The sequence below is a fragment of the Cynocephalus volans genome, chromosome 10 (assembly GCF_027409185.1).
Source record: "Cynocephalus volans isolate mCynVol1 chromosome 10, mCynVol1.pri, whole genome shotgun sequence".
Lineage (NCBI taxonomy): Eukaryota > Metazoa > Chordata > Mammalia > Dermoptera > Cynocephalidae > Cynocephalus > Cynocephalus volans.
The window spans coordinates 88,188,290-88,208,817 of record NC_084469.1 but is presented as its reverse complement, the minus strand read 5'-3'; the positions used below and the strand labels follow the sequence as shown (position 1 = coordinate 88,208,817).

Here is a 20,528-nt window from a genome sequence, read left to right as displayed (position 1 = left end):
TCTTTACAAACTATTCCAAAAGATTGAAACAGATGCAAATCTCCCAAACTCATTCTATGAAGCAAACAACATCCTGATACCAAAACCAGGTAAAGATATAACCAAAAAAGAAAACTACAGGCCGATATCCTTGATGAATATAGATGCAAAAATCCTCACTAAAATACTAGCAAACAGAATACAGCAACACACACATAAAATTATTCACCATGATCAAGTGGGATTCATCCCAGGGACGCAAGGTTGGTTCAACATACGCAAATCAATAAATGTGATACACCATATTAATAAAGTCAAACACAAGGACCATATGATCATCTCTATAGATGCTGAAAAAGCATTTGACAAAATTCAACACTCATTCATGACAAAGACCCTCTATAATTTAGGTACTGATGGAAAGTATCTCAACATAATTAAACCCATATATGACAAACCCACTGCCAATATCGTCCTGAATGGGGAAAAGCTGAAAGCTTTTCCTTTAAGAACAGGAACTAGACAAGGATGCCCACTCTCACCACTCCTATTCAACATAGTGTTGGAAATACTAGCCAGAGCAATCACAGAAGAGAACGAAATTAAGGGCATCCAGATTGGAAAAGATGAAGTCAAACTGTCCCTGTTTGCAGATGACATGATCCTACATATCGAACAGCCTAAAGCCTCTACCAGAAAACCCTTGGAGTTGATAAATGACTTCAGCACAGTAGCAGGATACAAAATCAACACACAAAAATCAGTAGCATTTCTATTCTCCAATAGTGAACATGCAGAAATAGAAATCAAGAAAGCCTGCCCGTTTACAATAGCCACCAAAAAAATAAAATACTTAGGAATAGAGTTAACCAAGGAGGTGAAAAATCTCTATAATGAGAACTACAAACCACTGCTGAGAGAAATTAGAGAGGATACAAGAAGATGGGAAGATATCCCATGCTCTTGGATTGGAAGAATCAACATAGTGAAAATGTTCATACTACCCAAAGTGATATACAAATTCAATGCAATCCCCATCAAAATTCCAATGACATTTTTCTCAGAAATGGAAAGAACTATCCAGACATTTATATGGAATAACAAAAGACCACGCATAGCCAAAGCAACGCTGAGCCAAAAAAATAAAGCTGGAGGCATAACACTACCTGACTTTAAACTATACTACAAAGCTATAATAACCAAAACATCATGGTACTGGCATAAAAACAGACACACTGATCAATGGAATAGAATAGAGAATCCAGAAATCAACCCACACACTTACTGCCATCTGATCTTTGACAAAGGCACCAAGCCTATACACTGGGATAGAGATTGCCTCTTTAGCAAATGGTGCTGGGAGAACTGGATATCAATATGCAGGAGAATGAAACTAGACCCATACCTTTCACCATACACTAAAGTCAACTCAATATGGATTAAAGAATTAAATATACACCCTGAAACAATAAAACTTCTTAAAGAAAACTTAGGAGAGACACTTCAGGAAATAGGACTGGACACAGACTTCATGAATATGACCCCAAAAGCACGGGCAACCAAAGGAAAAATAAACAAATGGGATTATATCAAACTAAAGAGCTTCTGCACAGCAAAAGAAACAATTAACAGAGTTAAAAGACAACCAACAGAGTGGGAGAAAATATTTGCAAAATATACATCTGACAAAGGATTAATATCCAGAATATACAAGGAACACAAACAACTTTACAAGAAAAAAACAAGCAACCCAATTAAAAAATGGGCAAAAGAGCTAAGTAGGCATTTCTCTAAGGAAGATATACAAATGGCCAACAGACATATGAAAAAATGCTCAACATCACTCAGCATCCGGGAAATGCAAATCAAAACTACACTGAGATACCATCTCACCCCAGTTAGGATGGCTAAAATCCAAAAGACTCTGAACGATAAATGCTGGCGAGGTTGCCGAGAAAAAGGAACTCTCATACACTGTTGGTGGGACTGCAAAATGGTGCAGCCTCTATGGAAAACGGTATGGAGGTTCCTCAAACAATTGCAGATAGATCTGCCATATGACCCAGCTATCCCACTGCTGGGAATATACCCAGAGGAATGGAAATCATCAAGTCGAAGGTATACCTGTTCCCCAATGTTCATCGCAGCACTCTTTACAATAGCCAAGAGTTGGAACCAGCCCAAATGTCCATCATCGGATGAGTGGATACAGAAAATGTGGTATATCTACACAATGGAATACTTACTCAGCTATAAAAACGAATGAAATACTGCCATTTGCAACAACATGGATGGACCTTGAAAGAATTATATTAAGTGAAACAAGTCAGGCACAGAAAGAGAAATACCACATGTTCTCACTTACTGGTGGGAGCTAAAAATAAATAAATAAATTCACACACACACACACACAAAAAAAAAAACCGGGGGGGGGGGGCGGGGAGAAGACATACAACTACAATTCCTTGAAGTTGATATGACAAGCAAACAGAAAGGACATTGGTGGGTGGGAGGGGGGAGAGGGAGGAAGGAGAGAGGTTTCGGTAAAGGGCCACAACAATCAACCACACTGTATATCGACAAAATAAAATTTAAAAAAATAAAAAGGAAAACCTGGCAAATAGCACCTTAACCATGTAATTAACATTGACATCACTGGTAATTAGATATATTAACCTCATGAACCCGCTGCTATGATGCACTGAGAGGGGCACAGTATCACTCCCATGGCATTCCTGCCCAAAATGTACAACCTCAGTCTAATCATGAGAAAACATCCGGCAAACCCAAACTGAGCAACATTCCACTGGCCAGGACTCTACACAAGTGTCAAGGTCATGAAAGGTAAGAAAAGACTAAGGAACTGTCAAAGATTGGAGCAGCCCAAGGAGACATGACAATGAGTAGTAATTTGGGATTCTGGATCAGATCCTAGACCAGGAGGAGGAAATTAGTGGGGAAACTGGCAACCTTCAAGTAAGATCTATAGATTTTTTAATAGTATTTTATCAATGTTAATTTTCTGGTTTAATAACTGTACTATGGTTCTTTGTGATGCTGACATTAGGGAAACCTGGGTGAAGCATTACAAAAATCTCTGCACTATTTTTGCATATCTTCTGTAAGTCTAAAATTATTTCAAAATAAAAATTTTTTACAGTCTATACAGAGCCCGTGGCTCACTCGGGAGAGTGTGGTGCTGATAACACCAAGGCCATGGGTTCAGATCCCTATATAGGGATGGCTGATTAGCTCACTTGGGAGAGCATGGTGCTGACAACACCAAGTCAAGGGTTAAGATCCCCTTACTGGTCATCTTTTTTTAAAAAAATTAAAAATTAAATAAAAATCTATACAGAAATAGGGCCTATGTTTAAAAAAAAAAATCTGTAGTTAAGGTGCCCTCTGTGGGCTCTGAGCAGCCCTAGCTCTGTGCCCTCCATCCACCTCTGCCCAGGGTACAGAGTTGCCCCTTTGTGCCATCCCATCAGAAGAGGAGGACAGCCAAAATGTTAGCAGCTAACTTCGGTGGGGAGTCAGGGGTGCTCACATGTGATGTACACTTTCCTTCTACTTATCTGAATTCTTCACAATGAACATATTACATATGATGAGAAAATCTGGAGGAAAAAAAGCAGTGAACTAACATCACAGCAAATGAGTGTATTTATAAAAATTATGTCCTCTTATAAGAAAACAACATTTCATACTTATCACTATGGCATAATTTCTCGCCCATTATTAAATAAAATGCTGTCTAAATAAACATGCTGAAGCAATTTTTAAAGTAATGAAAAAGAAGAAAACACAGTCCTAGCTAACTTTTAATCTAAGTCAGACCTTGAAAGATTAAGATAATTTCTATGCTGTGTGAATTACATTGTTTTCCTCGGCATTTATTCTTGGTTTTATTGAAGTAAAATTTAAAATAACAATAAAATATTTTTAAAATACAATTCTTTCACTTACTTTTTCATCTTTTATAGTTACATAAAGGTAAACTTCAAAAGTATCTTCTTCCATAGCACATAATTTGGCTTCCACCTGGGTAGTTGCTAAACAGCATAAATGAAAATACAAATTAGTTGATACTAAAGGTATACTTGAAATGATTATGACTATTTCCTACCTATTAATCTCCACTAACCACTAAGAGCACCCAGTGCCAAAATGAGCCAGGGCTTCCTGGTGCAGGGTAGGCTCCCCTGACTGTGGAGTAGGCCACACATCCTTTGCCCTGTCTGTAGCATCCTCCTGCCACCCTCTGAAGATCTCCTCAAGTACACTCTTGATCCTCTCTTCTCTTCCACTGACTCCCAAATTCAAATGTCCAGTCACATCTTTCATCTGAGAGTCTGTTCTAATCCTCCAAATGCCCCATGGATCAGAGTACTTGGCTACTCTCATCAGAGACTTAATAACCCAAACAGCAGCTCCATTTATTGCTACCTATCAGGCACTATGCTATGTCCTTTATAAACCTTATTTTATTTCATCTTTACCACAATTCTTTGTCATTTTACAGGTGAGGAGACCAGGCTCAAAGAAGTGGGCTACACAGAACCAGGCAGTCTCATCAGGTTACATGAGTAACCTGTATCCTCATCTCCCAGTATCCTCCAACGGGCTCACAAGGGCTGAAACTCCAAACTCAGCATCCCTCCCAACTTCCCACTTCTCTTAGGTTCAAAGTATCTGGATTTTACTTTACCCAGACAACAGGACAGAATAGGAGATGGGCCAGGACCCAACGAGGTACCAGGCAGCACCCCAGGTATTTCACACCCAGAAACTCTTCAGAATAGCCCTAAGCAGGAGGCACAGTTATTGACTCCTGACTGCCAGAGGTTAGGAGAGATGCCACAAAATAGACTATATGCTATAGTCAATGATATAAAATAAAGTGAGCACATTAAATAAGTAGTCAAGGATATTTTCTGCATCCTAAATTAGCAATAATGATTATTACACAATAAATATCCATCTAGTATCCCTTGCTCATGGAAAAAGAAAGCTAGCTCACCATTTGCTGGTCCAATAAAATGTACACAAATTTATTTTGCAGTGTTGCAGCTTTTATGCAAACTGAGAGGTAGGCATTATTTTTGTGTAGAGGTTCCTCTATACAAACAGCCCCTTTCTAATTTCAACTGTCAATTACTGATGTCTACATCCATCGCAAAGTTCAAGGGTGCAGAGTCACTGTGACACGTGGGGTGGATGAAGCTCCAGGTAATTTATGGAATGCACATGAGGAGGGTCAAATGGCTAAGCAGGCACTTGTCAAACCCCCTCATCACAGAAGGTTAAGTCACCTTGGGTATCAGTTCAAAGCAGGCTACAGTGATCATGCACTGGCCTTACCTTTTAGGATGTTCTGAAAATACCGGATAGCTGCACTGTCCCACTTTTTGGCAGGTCTGGAACAGTGAACAGATGCACTTCATTAGATTAAAATCTGAGGCTAATACACTATCATCATTTTGTAAACCATACACTGGATGTTTCTGACATTACATATTGAACATATGATGCAGATAAGGGGGAGCTTGGCTCTGCACTCTGAGGGTGAAGATTCCAGCCAGATCCTGCAGTACACTCCTCTCAAAACTACTGCCTGCAGCAGTGCAGAGACTCACGTCACAGAGGCCCCACGGAGAATGCATTGTCTGTCGCAACACCATCGACCCTAGTTACCTGTGACAAATCTGTCTCCCCAGCCAGCACAAGCTCCCTGGGACAGGGATCCTGAGTGTGCAGTGTCCAGCATAGGCTGGCACAGAGAGAAGACTCGATATGTGTTGGCTAAACCAACACTCTACGAGGTGGTCGTGGAAAGGCCAGCTACCATCATCTCCTGGTATTCCTCACTCCGTTGACTCTAGCACCCTTTCACCAACTCCTATTTTATCTTTGTCATCTTGCCCTTTCTACATCTTTCCTTTGCTTTGGAAAGAAAATCACAGGAAAAGCTGTGGGTAGTGATAAAGCAGGAGAAACCAGTATTTGGAAGCAAGGAAAAAAATAAAATAAAGTTTAAAGTTAGAATGATACGTTTTATGTTTCTACCGCTTTTATTTATCAGAGATGCCACCACCATCCTCCAAGAGTTGTTTTAAAGATCAAATGAGGTAATCGACATAAAACAGCCCAGTGCCTGGACATTATCAGTATCCAAAAATATTAGTTATTTTTATTTTTACTAAGGAAGAAATTAGCACATTACTTCAGGAGAACTACAGAGGACTTTTAAAAGGAGGTAGTAAAATAGACTGGTTCTAAAACATTGCCCCCCCCCCACACACACACAGAAAAATTACCTAATAAGCTTTATTTTAACAAAATATAGTAGATTCCTAGTAAGAAAAAGGCAAACAACCCAAGAGAAAAATCAATCTAGTAAATGAACAGGTAAATCAATCAGTCTGTCTCTGTCTCTCACACACACATAGACAAAATAAACACACAAAGAAATACCCAACTTTGCAAGTCAGAAAAATACAAATTAAAATGAAATACCATTTTCAACCAGCAAACAAGCAAAAGTTAAAAAGCCTAATAATATCCAATGTTGCATGGGAAAAACAGCACTTTACCCCAAAGATGGTAGTATAAATTTCTATAGTCTTTTCAGAGGGAATTTTGACAGAAATCTATCAAAAGTTGTAATACACATATTATGACAGGTGTTCTAAAGTGCAAATGCAACGGTATTACACACATGTGAAGGAAGGTGATCAAAACCCATTAAGATGACTTACTCTTAAGCCCTTTGCCTATGGGTTATCCTAGGGTTGGGTGTGTCTGCAGGTGGGGAAGGGCCTTGAAGACCACTGCAGTTGGGTCACACAGAGGGGGAGTGAGAAAGACAGGAAACAGACTGCTGTGGGGGAGAGGTGGGCTGTAAACGCTGTTGCCCAAATCTTGCGTGGAGGGTCAGCAGCTAGCTGCACTGAAAGAGGGACAGTGGAGAAGGCAGGTGTTGCTGCCATGCTGGTACCCCCACTCCCAGTCTTGCAGGACAAAGGTACACAAGTGGTAAGTTCTGTCTAGAGGGCAGCATGGGGGAATGCACAGGCCTCAGCACAGACAAGCTGGATTATTATCGTATTAGTGTGGGTGCTGAGGCCAGGCACAAGCGTGATGCATTCACCACCTCAAGGGAACTGTAGATGATGGAGGTTGGAGAGAGCCGAGAATCAGAAGGTCTCCAAAGAGCCCACAAAAGCATCCATAAGAGAAGCAGCTTCCAATTTCAGAGAGCACATCGCCATCATCACCGGGATGTGCAAGTGGAGTCAGATCCCACAATCCTGAAGGAGGATAAGAAGAGCACCAGGTAGAAGGACAGGACTGCCCCATGAACCAGAGCAGATAGAAATCAAGCCACTCAGTGTTGCTCATTCAAGACAGCAGAGATCACACCCGTACTTGACACATGCCCAGTGCAGGGATCCATCCTGCACAAACATGAGCAATATGGCCCGATATTAGGAAAAAGGAGCAAAGACAGGGAGGTGTATGTGTGTGTCTCTACATCTACATATTTTATATGAATTTATCTACATTCTTTTTGGGGGGTAGGTGGCTGGCCAGTACAGGGACAGAACCCTTGATGTTACTAGCATCATGCTCTAATTAACTGAGCTCCGTCTATATTCTTATGAGAATGTACAGTGCAAACTGGTTTGGAAACAACCTAGCTGGCTATCAAGAGGGGAATGATTAAATACAACAAGGATGTCAATTATAACCCCCCATGAAAAAGACTGAAAGCAGAAAGAAGAGGCATGTGTATTGGCAAAGAGCTTTAACATACATTGTTGCTGTCTTTTGGTTTTGGGGGGTTTTTTGGCAGCTGGTTGGTAAGTAGATCCAAATTCTTAACCTTGGTGTTACAAGGCAGTGTTCTAACCAACTGAGCTAACTGGCCAGTCCCCTTCAACATACATTCTTAAGTAAATTTGCATTAAAAGCTCCATGCAGATATATGTGTATAAAAGCACTGACAAAGTCTGGAAGTTCAGAGCCTGAGCAGATAGCAGAGGCCTCCCAGGAGGGAGGACATGGGCCTAGAGAAGACAGCAATGAATTTTTTTTAATGCTCCATGATCCTGTTTTATGAATGTTTTTCCTCATGGTTAATTTACTACTTTTTATAAGTTTTTTTAGAAAAATGCAAAAAGCACAGAGCTCAGGCCCTACTCCAAACCCCCTCAACCACAGCTGCTGGAGATGGGGCTGCCAGGGAACTCTGCTCCATGGCCAGATTTGACAGACACTGACTCAGAAGCCACCTCCTGAAGAACAAAGAGACCTTTACTTAGCACTTCTACAGAGGAATTGATTACATATAAACATCATACAGATTTAAGGCTATAACTAACGACTCAAACTATTTAAGAAGTTGTACTTACACAATTTTAGCACTGTCTTCACAGAAGTCAATGTGTAATGTAACAGGTTTTGTGCAATAAAGTCTGAATTTTTTTGCTCTATAGGGAAGCTGCATAAAAGATTCTACTGCAACTCGGATGCTTAAAAGTAAAACAGAAATAACTCCGTTGTAAAGAAAAATTATCATAACATATCCCTTTAAAGAACATGTATATAATTAATATACTTAATGTAAAACAAAACACACAAAAGATGATTTTTTTTTTCGTTTCTAATACAGACACTGGCAGTATACTTGGAGACATTTTGCCAAAGGGAAAAAACCAGATTCTTGAGGGGTGAAAAAAATCTTACTCTTTTTATGTTTAAAGAACAAATTATACATGTAGTACATAAACAGTCAACATCTGCGGTATTAAAATTTCATGGCATAGGGTCAGGAGTTTAGGGAAAAAATGTCTAATGATACTCCTTAAGTTGAGAAATACTGGGTAATAATGAACAAATCTGTGAAGCAAATTCTATTTATGATTTTTAAATATCAATTTCAACATAAGACCAAAATTACGTGAAAGTTTCTGTAAATGAACAGATGTTTTAATAATTAGCATTTGCTGGGCTGGCTGGTTAGCTCACTTGGGAGAGTATGGTGTTATAACACCAAGGTCAAGTGTTCGAATCCCTGGTACTGGCCAGCCGCCAAAAGAAAAAAAAAAATTAGTATTTGCCAACTTTGCAAAAAAGAGCTGAAGGACTGAAATTTGATAAGTAAGAAGTTCAACATTTTTATTTTCCTTCTTTTTCAGGCAAATAACAGACCACTTTAAAATACCATTTAAACAGTTCTCTTCCCTGGATCCTCATTATGCCCTATATTGGCAGCCTGGACATCTTCTGTCTCAGACAGGTTAGAAAAAGGTGGCTGAACTAACTGCCCCTCAAGGCCTCTTTGAGCTCTATTTAATCATATGATTCTTTTGCCCAAAACAAATTTAAAACACCAAATACAAAAAGAAAAGTTACCCAAACAGTTAAACACAACAGTTATTTTTATAGCAATTATGATTATACAGGTGCAGAATTACAAACTGGAAAGGAATCTACTTTTCCTTAAGTATATGCAAATTCCCTATGTCTTATAAGCCCTTCTGCCATGAAATCCTTCTATTCAAGAGACATCTCTATTGCAATAGAAGTCTATTTGATACTGCTCTTTCTTCATTGGAAGAAGGGTCCTCATATTTATGTATTAAACAAACATCCTCTTACTCTGGGACAAGAAACTATGGAAAAATTATCACAAAGCACCAAGAATGACCTGCTGCTAGTGTCTTCTAATGAACTGTGACATGTAGTCCCAGTACAATGAAGGCTGCATAGCTGACATCTCATTCTGGTTACCTGCTTATTCTGAAATGTCTCCCCACTTTGTGATGGCCACATTCTCTCTTTGTTAAGCAGGACAATCAGGCATACATATTTGAGTGCATATTCTGCTCTCTGCAACCTGAGGTTGTGCCAGCAACTTCTCCCTTTTGTGGAGACCAGAAGAGTTTCTCTCTGCTTTCCAGTGGTGTCTTTCTTGCAGCCAAGAATCCCTAAAGGACCCACATGGAAGCAAACTCAGAGGCCAGGCCAGTAGAGCAGCTGGCAAAGAGTACCCAGCCTGAATGTGCCTGTCCTTTCCAGGAAGGAAGGTGGAGAAGGGCCAGGGCTGCCTTTTGAGTCTTCATTCTGACCACTTGCTCTTCCAGTTAGTGGATGCAGAATTGGAATCTCAAGCCTTCCCTTCCTGAAGCTAAAAAATTTCAGTTTCATCTTTTCTCAAAAGGCAATGACCTCTATCCTTTTACTTTAAAAATGGACATGCTCCTTCAAAACTGACATTTGTCTCCTTAAAGAGTATAAAGCAAAATAAATACATACATACTTTTTAGATTTTACTGGAATGTACTTGGCAAAATCCACAAGGAAACATTCTGCCAAGTAATGATCTGCTGAAGACATGATTGATTTAATAACAGCCCTGCACCAGCACTTTAGTTCCTGACAATAAACCACACAAACCTATAAAATAAAAACATTTTGTTTTTTAAGTTCAGTGTTAAAATCTCTAGTCACATAATGAGAGAACTAAAAGGTACTCTCAAAATTATCTCAGCCTATGTAGTGGACTGAATTATGTCCCCCCAAAACTCATTGAAGCTTGAACTGTGTCCCCCAAGTTTTATGTATTAGAAACTTAATCCCCACTGTGACTGTTAAGAGGGTAGGAAATCCTATCATGGTAATTAAAAGGTAGATCCTTGGAGAGGTGATTGGATTGCAGGACTGTGCAGTAGTGAATGGATTAAAAATGGTGATCAGGGGTTTGGTTCTGAGGGCTTTACAAGAGGAGAGTCTGTCTTTCTCTCGCTCTCTCTGCTTCCACCATCTTGCAAGGTGATATCCCTGGGTCACTGTCGCCACCACCAGATGGACTTTGGACTTCCCAGCCTCAGAAACTGTAAGCAATAAATTTTGTTTTCCTTATAAAGTACCCAGTTCTATGTATTTTGTTACAAGCAACAGAAATGGACTAATGCAGCCTACATTTTACCCCACAGAAGAGGAAAGATATACAAGGAGGCTGGCCCTACCCAATCTAAACACTATCCACAGTAAAAAACCTGAGGAACAACATGGTAACCTGGATTCTATTTCAGTTTTTATTACTACAATCATTTTGACTTCTTAGCTAAGGACAGTCTTTAGAATGTAAATTAAGGAAGATAAATTGCTTTACCCTCTTAAGTCAGAAAACAAAGCTTACAAATGATTGTCAATCATGTGTCAGACCCACAGAAAACTGCAACCCTAGACTCATCTCCCCCATTCCCTTCTCAGGGTTTCTACCGCCCTCTAACATTTGTTTACTATCTGCCACCACTGGACATTGGATCCACGATGAGGTGGATTCTGTCTGGCATGCCTACTGCCATATTCCCAGCACCTAGTACAGTGCCTGGCATATACTGAGTCTTCAAAAACTACTCTGTGCACCAATAGAGATAGCGAGGCACAAATCACCAAGCTGAAAATTGATAGGGAAATCATCAAGCATAAAGATAGAATCAATTTTTCTGTCTTTACAGTAACAACTATAGTATCTTAGGGAAATAAAAGAGTCCTAATAGATGAGGGAAAATTTTATGTGGAAGAACTTTCAGCTCATGAATGCAGAAGGAATGAGAGAAATCACCATGTCAAAAGTTTGAATGAAAGAGATGATTTGGGGGCCGACCCCGTGGTGCACTCGGGAGAGTGTGGCACAGGGAGTGCAGCAGTGCTCCTGCCGCGGGTTCAGATCCTGTATAAGGATGGCCAGTGCGCTCACTGACTGAGCGCTGTTCGGCTGGTCACAAAAAGACAAAAAAAAAAAAAAAAAAAAACAGAAAGATGATTTGGGCAGCAGTGGTCACTGAATGGAGAAAGTACTACATGAAATACTGACAGGTAACAGCACCAGGGGGGATCAGGCTGTCACCATCTGAATCCACTGGTCAATCTTAGCACCACCAAAAGCAGTATCTTCCAATTCAATACAATATGAAGTTCACAGCACATCCACTCTTGGGAAAAAAAAAAGTGACCCTAAATCTATTCAAAGCTTTATATTTAACTATATTCAACTATCAGTCCACAGAAAATACAGGAGATAGAGGAAAAAGTTAAACTACAACCACAAGGAAGCAATAATGCAGGCTATCCAAAGTGTGGAATATTTTTAAAGGACAATGGACCTGGTTTCATTTCTTCAATAAGTCAATGGTATGGAAAAAATAATAAATTATGTTATTAACAATGAATATGGGTAGGAGGGGAAGGAATTCAAATTATCTCTAGTTTTTCTTATAAAGAGTTTCCTATTGCGCTATTAAAAAAATTCAAACTATCCTGAAAAATGGTTGACCTGCAGAGAGAATCAGATGATGGGCAATGGGATCTAAGATTGCAAGAAGGCAAGGAGTGGTCACGATGTGGAGTAGGGAAAATAAAGCCTGAGTTGGCCAAAGTCATGAGTAACCAAAAGGGAGAAATCAGTCCTAGAATGAAAACCCCATGCACTCTTTGCTGAGGTCCCTACAACCTGCATTAGACCTAGAATATTCCCGTGGTTCCCAAACCCAGGAAGGTGGCCCTAATGCCTGGATTTAGATGACATTCCATCTCCTGTTGCCCTACATAAACCTTACATAACCACCACCCCCTTCCATGACTAGCTTGAATCTCATGCATGCAACCTAAAGAACCTAACATAGGTAATGATTATAAGCAACTAAAATACTCTAAAAGCTTTCACCATCTTAGCTGCCAAAAAAAAAGTATTTTATATTTTGAGTAGTGTTTCAAGACATAGAAATTAAAGCACATTTCGTTACATACCTGCCCTTCTTCCAATACTAATGGTTTTATTTCTATATTTTGACACATGCTGTTATAGAAGTCATCCATGGCACGATTTAGTTTTTGATATCCAACTTCATGATCTAAGAAGGGACTATGTCCTTTTATAATAACCCAGAAGCAACCTGGATCTTCAATCTGTAAAATTTTTAAAAGACAAACAAAACAATGCAAATTTAAAAGTAGGACTATAAAATAATAAACCTTAGAATCACAACAACTGTTTCTAATTTAAGTGATCTTTCAAATTCTTGACAAGTATCTCTGTCTTAAATGGTCAGACCAAAGATAAAACACCAAAAATAAAATTCTAAAACATGTAACCAATAATAATTCTCAATTACGTGTTGCCACCCAAAAAGCAAAGAGATGCTCTCAGCCTGCTATATTTTGAAAATACCCATAATATACAAAAGGTTCAGAACAATGTTTTTAGTATTCTGTTTTTTGTAAAAAAGAGAAATAAATATGAATATGCACATTCTGCTCATATTAAAAAAAAATGATGGCAGATAAACCAAAACAGATACAAATTATTACCTAGAGGGGAAGGGAAAGCCATCTTCCTGAAATGTAATCACCAGGAAAGATAAGGTCTCCATCTCCCGGTCTCTGGGGAAAGACAGAATCCTAACTTCCATAAATGCCAGCTAGCAGACACAGCTGGCCTAATCACGTTTACACTGACCAATATTTCATAATTTTTCACTTGAGTCATGTCCTCCTCCGCAATTCTCCCTTCGAAACGCCCAGTCACCTATGCACAAATTGAAATAGAACTTGTTCTTTCCGTTACTGTTAGTAGTTACTAAATAAAATAAATTTTCACCACTTTAACTAATGTCTAGCTTTGTTTATCTTTGACACCCATCACAAGAAAACGGAGTTTAGAGTAAAGTCCTACCAAGTTATAGACACTTAGTGAGCACCTCTGGCTCTTCACAGAAACCCTGAAATGAAATGCTTGAGAAATAAAGACCACGTTGCAAGGCAAAGAGAATGTTCTAAGAGTAAAGGCAAAACCAAACAGCTGTGCATGAAGTATAAACCAAGTCTCCCAAAGTGCAAACTGACTCATCAGTAATTAAACTGCATGTAAACACTATCCATCATAACCACAATGCCCAGTATAACATAAACAATTACCAGACATGTGAAGAAACAAAATGTGACAGATGGCCAAGAAAAAAGAGTCAAGAGAAAGTGAACCCAAGATGCCTAGATGTTGAAATTAACAGGCAAGGACTTAAAAACAGCTATTATAAATATGTTCAAGAACTTAAAAGTTTTTTTTTTAAGAAGTTCAAGTAAGAAATGAAAACTACATGTATAAAAAAACTTTGAAAAAGGTAAATTCCAGAACTGAAAAGTAAAACATAAGAAATAAAAAATTTACTAGTGGTGGGCTCACTACTCCGTTCAGTATTGTACTGGAGGTCCTAGTCTATATAATAAGACAAGAAAAAGACTGTCAATTTGGAAAGGAAGAAATAAAAGTGTCTCTATTCATAAGCAACACAAATGTTTACAAAGAGAATCCTAAGGAGTCTGTGAAAAAATATATTAGAACTACAATGAAAATAATAAAACAAGGGCCAGCCCGTGGCTCACTTGGAAGAATGTGGTGCTGATAACACCAAGGCCACAGGTTCGGATCCCTATATAGGGATGGCCAGTTAGCTCACTTGGGAGAATCTGGTGCTGACACCACCAAGTCAAGAATTAAGATCGCCTTACAAGTCATCTTTAAAAAAAAGAAAGAAAAAAAGAAAGAAAATAATAAAACATTCCTGAAAGAAATTGAAGACATAAATAAATGAAAACAGATCCATGTTCATGGATTGGAAGACTTAATATTGTTAAGATGTCAATACTATCCAAAGCAATCCACAGATTCCATTTAATCCTATCAGAATCCCAATGACTTTTTTTGCAGTAATAGAAAAGCCCATCCTGAAACTCAAACGGAATCTCAAGGTACCCTGAATAGCCAAAACAATCTTGAAAAAGTACAAAGCTAGAGGACTCACACTTCCTGATTTCAAAACTTACTATAAATGGGCTGGCCGCTTAGCTCAGTTGGTTACAGCGCAGCCTCATAACACCAGGGTCACAGGTTTGGATCCCCCTACTGACCAGCCACCAAAAAAATAAAAATAAAACTTACTATAAGGCTATAGTAATCAAACAATGTTGTACTGACATAAAGACAGACATACTTGTTTAGACCAATAGAATAGAAAACAGAGCTCAGAACAACACCCTGTGTATATGGTGAAATGATTTTTTGACAAGTGTGCCAAAACCATCCAATGGGAAAAGAGCAATCTTTTTAACAAATAGTGCTGGGAAAACTGGATATCCCCATGCAAAAGAATGAACTTGGACCTGTACCTAAAACCATATACAAAAGTTAACTCAAAATAGATCAAAGACCTAAAGTAAGATCTGAAACTATAAAACTCTTAGAACGAAACATACGGCAAGAGCTTCACAACATTCAATTTGGCAGTGATTTCTTGGGTATGACATTAAATGCAAAGTCAACAAAAGAAAAAATAGACAAATTGGACTTCATCAAAAGACGCTATCAAAAGAGTAAAAAGTCAATCCATGGAATGGGAGAAAATATTTGTAATTCATATATATGATAAGGGACTGATATCCAGAACACTAGTACAGTTGTCCCTTGGTATCCTCAGGCGACTGGTTCCAAGGAACCCCTCCACCAGTCAGATACCAAAATCCACAGATGCTCTAGTCCCTTATATAAAATGGCACAGTATTTGCATATAATCTATCCACATCCCCCTGCATACTTTAAATCATCTCTAGATTAACTATAATACCTAATACATTGTAAATAGTATGTAAATAGTTGTTATAAAGTACTATTTTTCCAATTTGTATTATTTTTTATTTTTATTTTTTTCCCACATATTTTCAATCTGAGGTTGGTTGAATCCGCAGATGCAAAACCCATGGATATGAAGGACCAACTGTACATAGAGCACTCCTAAAACTCAACAACAAAAAAAACACCCAATTAAAAAATGGGCAAAGGACTTGAACAGACATTTCTCCAAAGACGATACACAAATTGTCAATAAGTATATGAAAAGATGCTTATCATCATTAATCATTAAAGAAATGCAAATCAAAACTATGTGATACTACCTCATACTCGTTAGGATGACTACTACCAAAAAACCAGGAAATAACAAGTGTTGGTGAGGATGTGGAGAAATGGAACCTTTGTGCACTGCTGGTGGCAATGTGAAATGGTACAGCCGCTGTGGAAAACAGTATGGTGGTTCCTCAAAAAATTAAACATCAAATTACCATATGATGCAGCAATTCCGCTTTGGGGTATATACCCAAGAGAACTGAAAGCAGGATCTCAAAGAGCTGTTTGTACATCCATGTTCATAGCAGCATTATCCACAATAGCTAAAATGTGGAAGCAAGCCAATGTCCATTGACAGATGAATGAATAAGCAAAATGTGGTATACAACAGAATATTATTCTGCCTTAAAAAGGAAGGAAATTCTGACACACACTACAACACAGATGAAACTTGATGACATTATGCTAAGTGAAATAAGCCAGTCACAAAGAACAAATACTGTATATTCCGCTCATATGAAGTGGTTAGAATAGTCAAACTCATAGAGACAGAAAGTAGAATGGTGGCTGCCAGGGGCTGAGGGGAGCGGGGAATGGGGAGTGATCGTTTAATGGGGACAAGTTTCAGATCTACAAGATGAAAAGTGTTATGGAGATGGACGCTGGTGATTATGAAGTATTTAATACCACCGAACTGTACACTTAAAAAATATATACTAGAAATAAATTTTAAAAACAGTACTATTTGCCACAGCACCAAAAACTAGAAATTGCTTATGTATAAATCTAAAAAAGAAATGTGCAAAATTTGTATGCTGAAACGTACAAAACACTGATGGAAAGAAATCGAAGACCTAAATAAATGCATATATACTGTTTTCATGGATTGTTAAGATGTTGATCTTCCCTGAACTGATCTATAAATACAATGCAATTCCAGCAGGGTTTTGTTTTGGTTTGGTTTGGTTGTAGATATCAACAAGCTAATCACAAAATTCATATTAGAAAGGCAAAGGAACTAGAACAGCCTAAATAATTCTGTAAAAGAACAACATAGTTGGAGGACTCAAACTATCTGACTTCAAGACTTAACTATAAAGCTACAGTAATCAAGACGGTGCGGTATAGGAGAAAGCATACATACATAAATCAATACAACAGAAACAGACACACACATATGTGGCCAATCGATTTTCAGTAAAAGCACAAAGGCAATTCAATGGAAAAATGAGATAGTCTCTCCAACAAACAATGCTGGAACAACTAGATATCCATGTGCAGAAAAATGAACCTCCATCCATTCATCAAACTATATATAAAAATTAACTCGGATCAAATATCTAAATGTAAAATATAAGACTATAAAATTTATAGAAGAATAAGTGAGAAAATCCTCATAACTGTGGGTTAGGGAGATTTCATAGATACAACACCAAAAGTACAATTCGCATAAACAAAAATTGATAAATTAGACTCCATCCAAATTAAAAACTTCTGCTGATAAATTAGACTCCATCCAAATTAAAAACTTCTGCTCTTGAAAGACACCGTTAAGAGAAAGAAAAGATAAACCACAAACTGGGAGAAAACATTTGCAAATCACATATTCAACAGAGAACTTTATCTAGAATACATTTTTAAAAACTCTAAAAACTCAATAATTAGAAAACAAACAATCCAATTAGAAAAACTAGCAAATAACTTGACAGACACTTCACCAAAAAAGATAGAAGGATGGCAAACAAGCACCTGACAGATGATTAACACATCATCTGTCATTAGGGAAATGCACATTAAAAACAGAATGTGACACCATTGCACACCTACTAGAATGGCTAAAATTTCTATAACTGACAATACTAAGCTGGCAAAGATGTAGAGCAACTAGAGCTTGCACACATTTTTGGTGGGAATGCAAAATGGTACTCTTCCTTTGGAAAACAGTGTGGCAGATTCTCATAAACAGTCAGGTAATACCATCCTAGTTATTTAACCAAGTGAAATGAAAACGTGTCCACACAAAAACCTATATGAAAAGTTTATAGCAGCTTTATTTGTAATATACAAAAACTGGAAACAACTTAAATGACCTTCAACTAATATAAACAAACTGGTATATCCATAAAATGGACTACTACTCAGCAATATAAAGGAAGAAACCACTGATATTATGCACCAATGCAAATGAACCTCAAATGCATTTATAAGTCAAAGAAACCAGGCTGAAAGCCTACATACTACTGCATGATTCCACATGTATGACTCCATTTTTATCACGTTCTGTAAAAGGCAAAACTAATAGAGAGAGAAAACAGATCAGTGGTTGCCAAGGATTAGGGGTGGGTGAAGGAAATAACTACAAAGGAGCACAAGGTAATTTTGGGGGCTAATGGAACTGTTCTATGTTTTGATTGTGGCATTGATTACATGTCTGTATGCATTTTTCAAAATATTATAGAGTTCTTTTTTTTTTTTAAAGATGACCGGTAAGGGGATCTTAACCCTTGACTTAGTGTTGTCAGCACCACGCTCAGCCAGCGAGCTAACCGGCCATCCCTATATGGGATCCGAACCCGGGGCCTTGGTTTGTCTCAACACCGCACTCTCCCGAGTGAGCCACGGGCTGGCCCCCAAAAATATTATAGAATTCTACACAAAAAATAAACTGTACTGTAAATAAATTATACCTCAATTAGAAAAATAGTCTGTGGTTTAAAAATAAAGATGAGAAGCAAACATGGCAAAATGTTAAGATTTAACAAAGCTAGATGGTGGATGTCCAAATGTTTATGATCATATTTTCTATACTTTTGTGTATGCTCAGAATATTTCCTAATATAAAGTTAAAATTTTAAGTTATTATTAACCAAAAGTATTTTTTCAAAAAGCTTCTTGTCCTCAGATATGGCATCAATCACCTATATTTTTACTAGAAATGTTTAACCTAAACATAATCATAAGGAAACAAATAGACAATTCCAAACTGGGATATTTTGCAAAGCAACTGCCCTTACTCTTCAGACATTTCTATGTCCTCAAAGATAGAAAAAGAGCACTGACCTAAATTAAAGGAAGACTGTAAGACCATGACAACTAAATGCAATGTGTAATTTTTTAACTGGATTCTGGATCTGAGAAACCTAACTGCATGCTGCCTGGGCTGCTTTAACAACACATATTTTTAATCAACACCTTTTTTTTCTCCATTAGCCTCATCCTAACAGGTTTGTTATGCTAGTTATATTTTCATTTCCAAAATATATTACAACAAACATATAGCCATTAAAATTATGGTAAAATACATATGAAATTTACCATCTTATCCATATTTAAGTGTGCAGTTCAGTCACATTATACACATTCACATTGCTGTGCAACCTTCACCACCATCCATCTCCAGAACTGTTTTCATCTTGCAAAACTGAAGTGGCTGACTTCACTTAACACGATGTCCTCAAGGTTCACCCATGTTGTAGCATGTGTCAGAATTTCCTTCCTTTTTAAGGCTAAATAATATTCCATTGTATATGTAATGTACAGTACATACCATTTTGTTTACCTGTCATCCATCAGTGGACACTTGGGAGAAAAATATTTTATCTATGTAAAAGCTAAATTAACTGGAGGACTACAACTGGTACCTGTACCACAATCGGGGAAACAGTCCTATACGGGCTAGAAAACCTGCTCAGAGGGTGAACTAGTTAGTAAGAGCCGGAAGTGAAGGCAGATCAGAGCTGAAGGGGAAATTAAAAGGGTTTGTGGGCTCAACTGAGAGGAGAGGGGTTCCCAAGCAGGAAGCAGCAGGGAGTCCAGCTCCTGCTGCCTATGTTCTGCCCAATGGATGTGCACCTGGCAGGACCGGCAGCCCTGGGGACAACCCTGTCTTTTTTAAAGGAGATATCAGACTAGCACACTTAGGACTGATGGACAACATCGGATTGGTGGAGAGAAGCTTGCCAATTGGATCTGAAACCCCTAAAGTCTCAGAGCAAATCCTCTGTAAGAGCTGCTTCAAACATTTGTGAATCTTTGTTCAGATAAATTACGTAAGACATAAAATAGCAGCAAAGTTGATGGTTTTTAAAATCTCACCATCTGCTACGTCCCTCTTCCCTTCCTACTCACTGATAATTTTTTTTTTTTTTAAGTGATTTATATTTCCATTTTTCAGAATCCCAAACCCACCCCATTTGCTCTGGGATTTGTAAACTTCCTCCAAGTAACGACGCCTTCCCACTACTATCGGCATCACCAGTGAGCGCTCACCTGACTCAAAGACTACAAGGCAGCGGCCAGGTGAGCGCTGCGCAGGCTCGAGGGGGGCGCCCGGGGACTGCGACATCGCCCCAAGCGGAGCCGCGTGGCGCGAGGGAGGCCAAGACCGGTGTGGGGGGGGAGGTCTAGGTCACTCCCGGCCCTGTCGAAGGAGCGGAGCCCGGAGGGCTCGCGTCGGGGGAGGGGAACAAGCCGAAAAATTAGGAAACACAGTGCGTACACAGAGGACACCAGTTACATCTGAATTTCGGGGAAACAACCAGTAATTTATCACTCAGCACGTCCCAAATAGTGCGTGGGA

The 20,528-nt window shown here is 38.6% G+C and overlaps 1 protein-coding gene across 1 annotated transcript in view; it reads right to left on the bottom strand.

The window, feature by feature from the left end:
- Window positions 1-13,424, bottom strand: part of TDRD12 (tudor domain containing 12) — an 84,374-nt gene extending 70,950 nt beyond the window's left edge. Inside the window, exons 1-6 of the mRNA XM_063109930.1 lie at window positions 13,363-13,424; window positions 12,802-12,979; window positions 10,307-10,443; window positions 8,397-8,516; window positions 5,344-5,399; window positions 3,949-4,034 (exon numbers count right to left, since the gene is read on the bottom strand). Coding sequence (XP_062966000.1) covers window positions 3,949-4,034; window positions 5,344-5,399; window positions 8,397-8,516; window positions 10,307-10,443; window positions 12,802-12,979; window positions 13,363-13,424 — 639 coding nt within the window. The remainder of the gene's footprint in view (window positions 1-3,948; window positions 4,035-5,343; window positions 5,400-8,396; window positions 8,517-10,306; window positions 10,444-12,801; window positions 12,980-13,362) is intronic.
- Window positions 13,425-20,528: the final 7,104 nt, after the last annotated feature.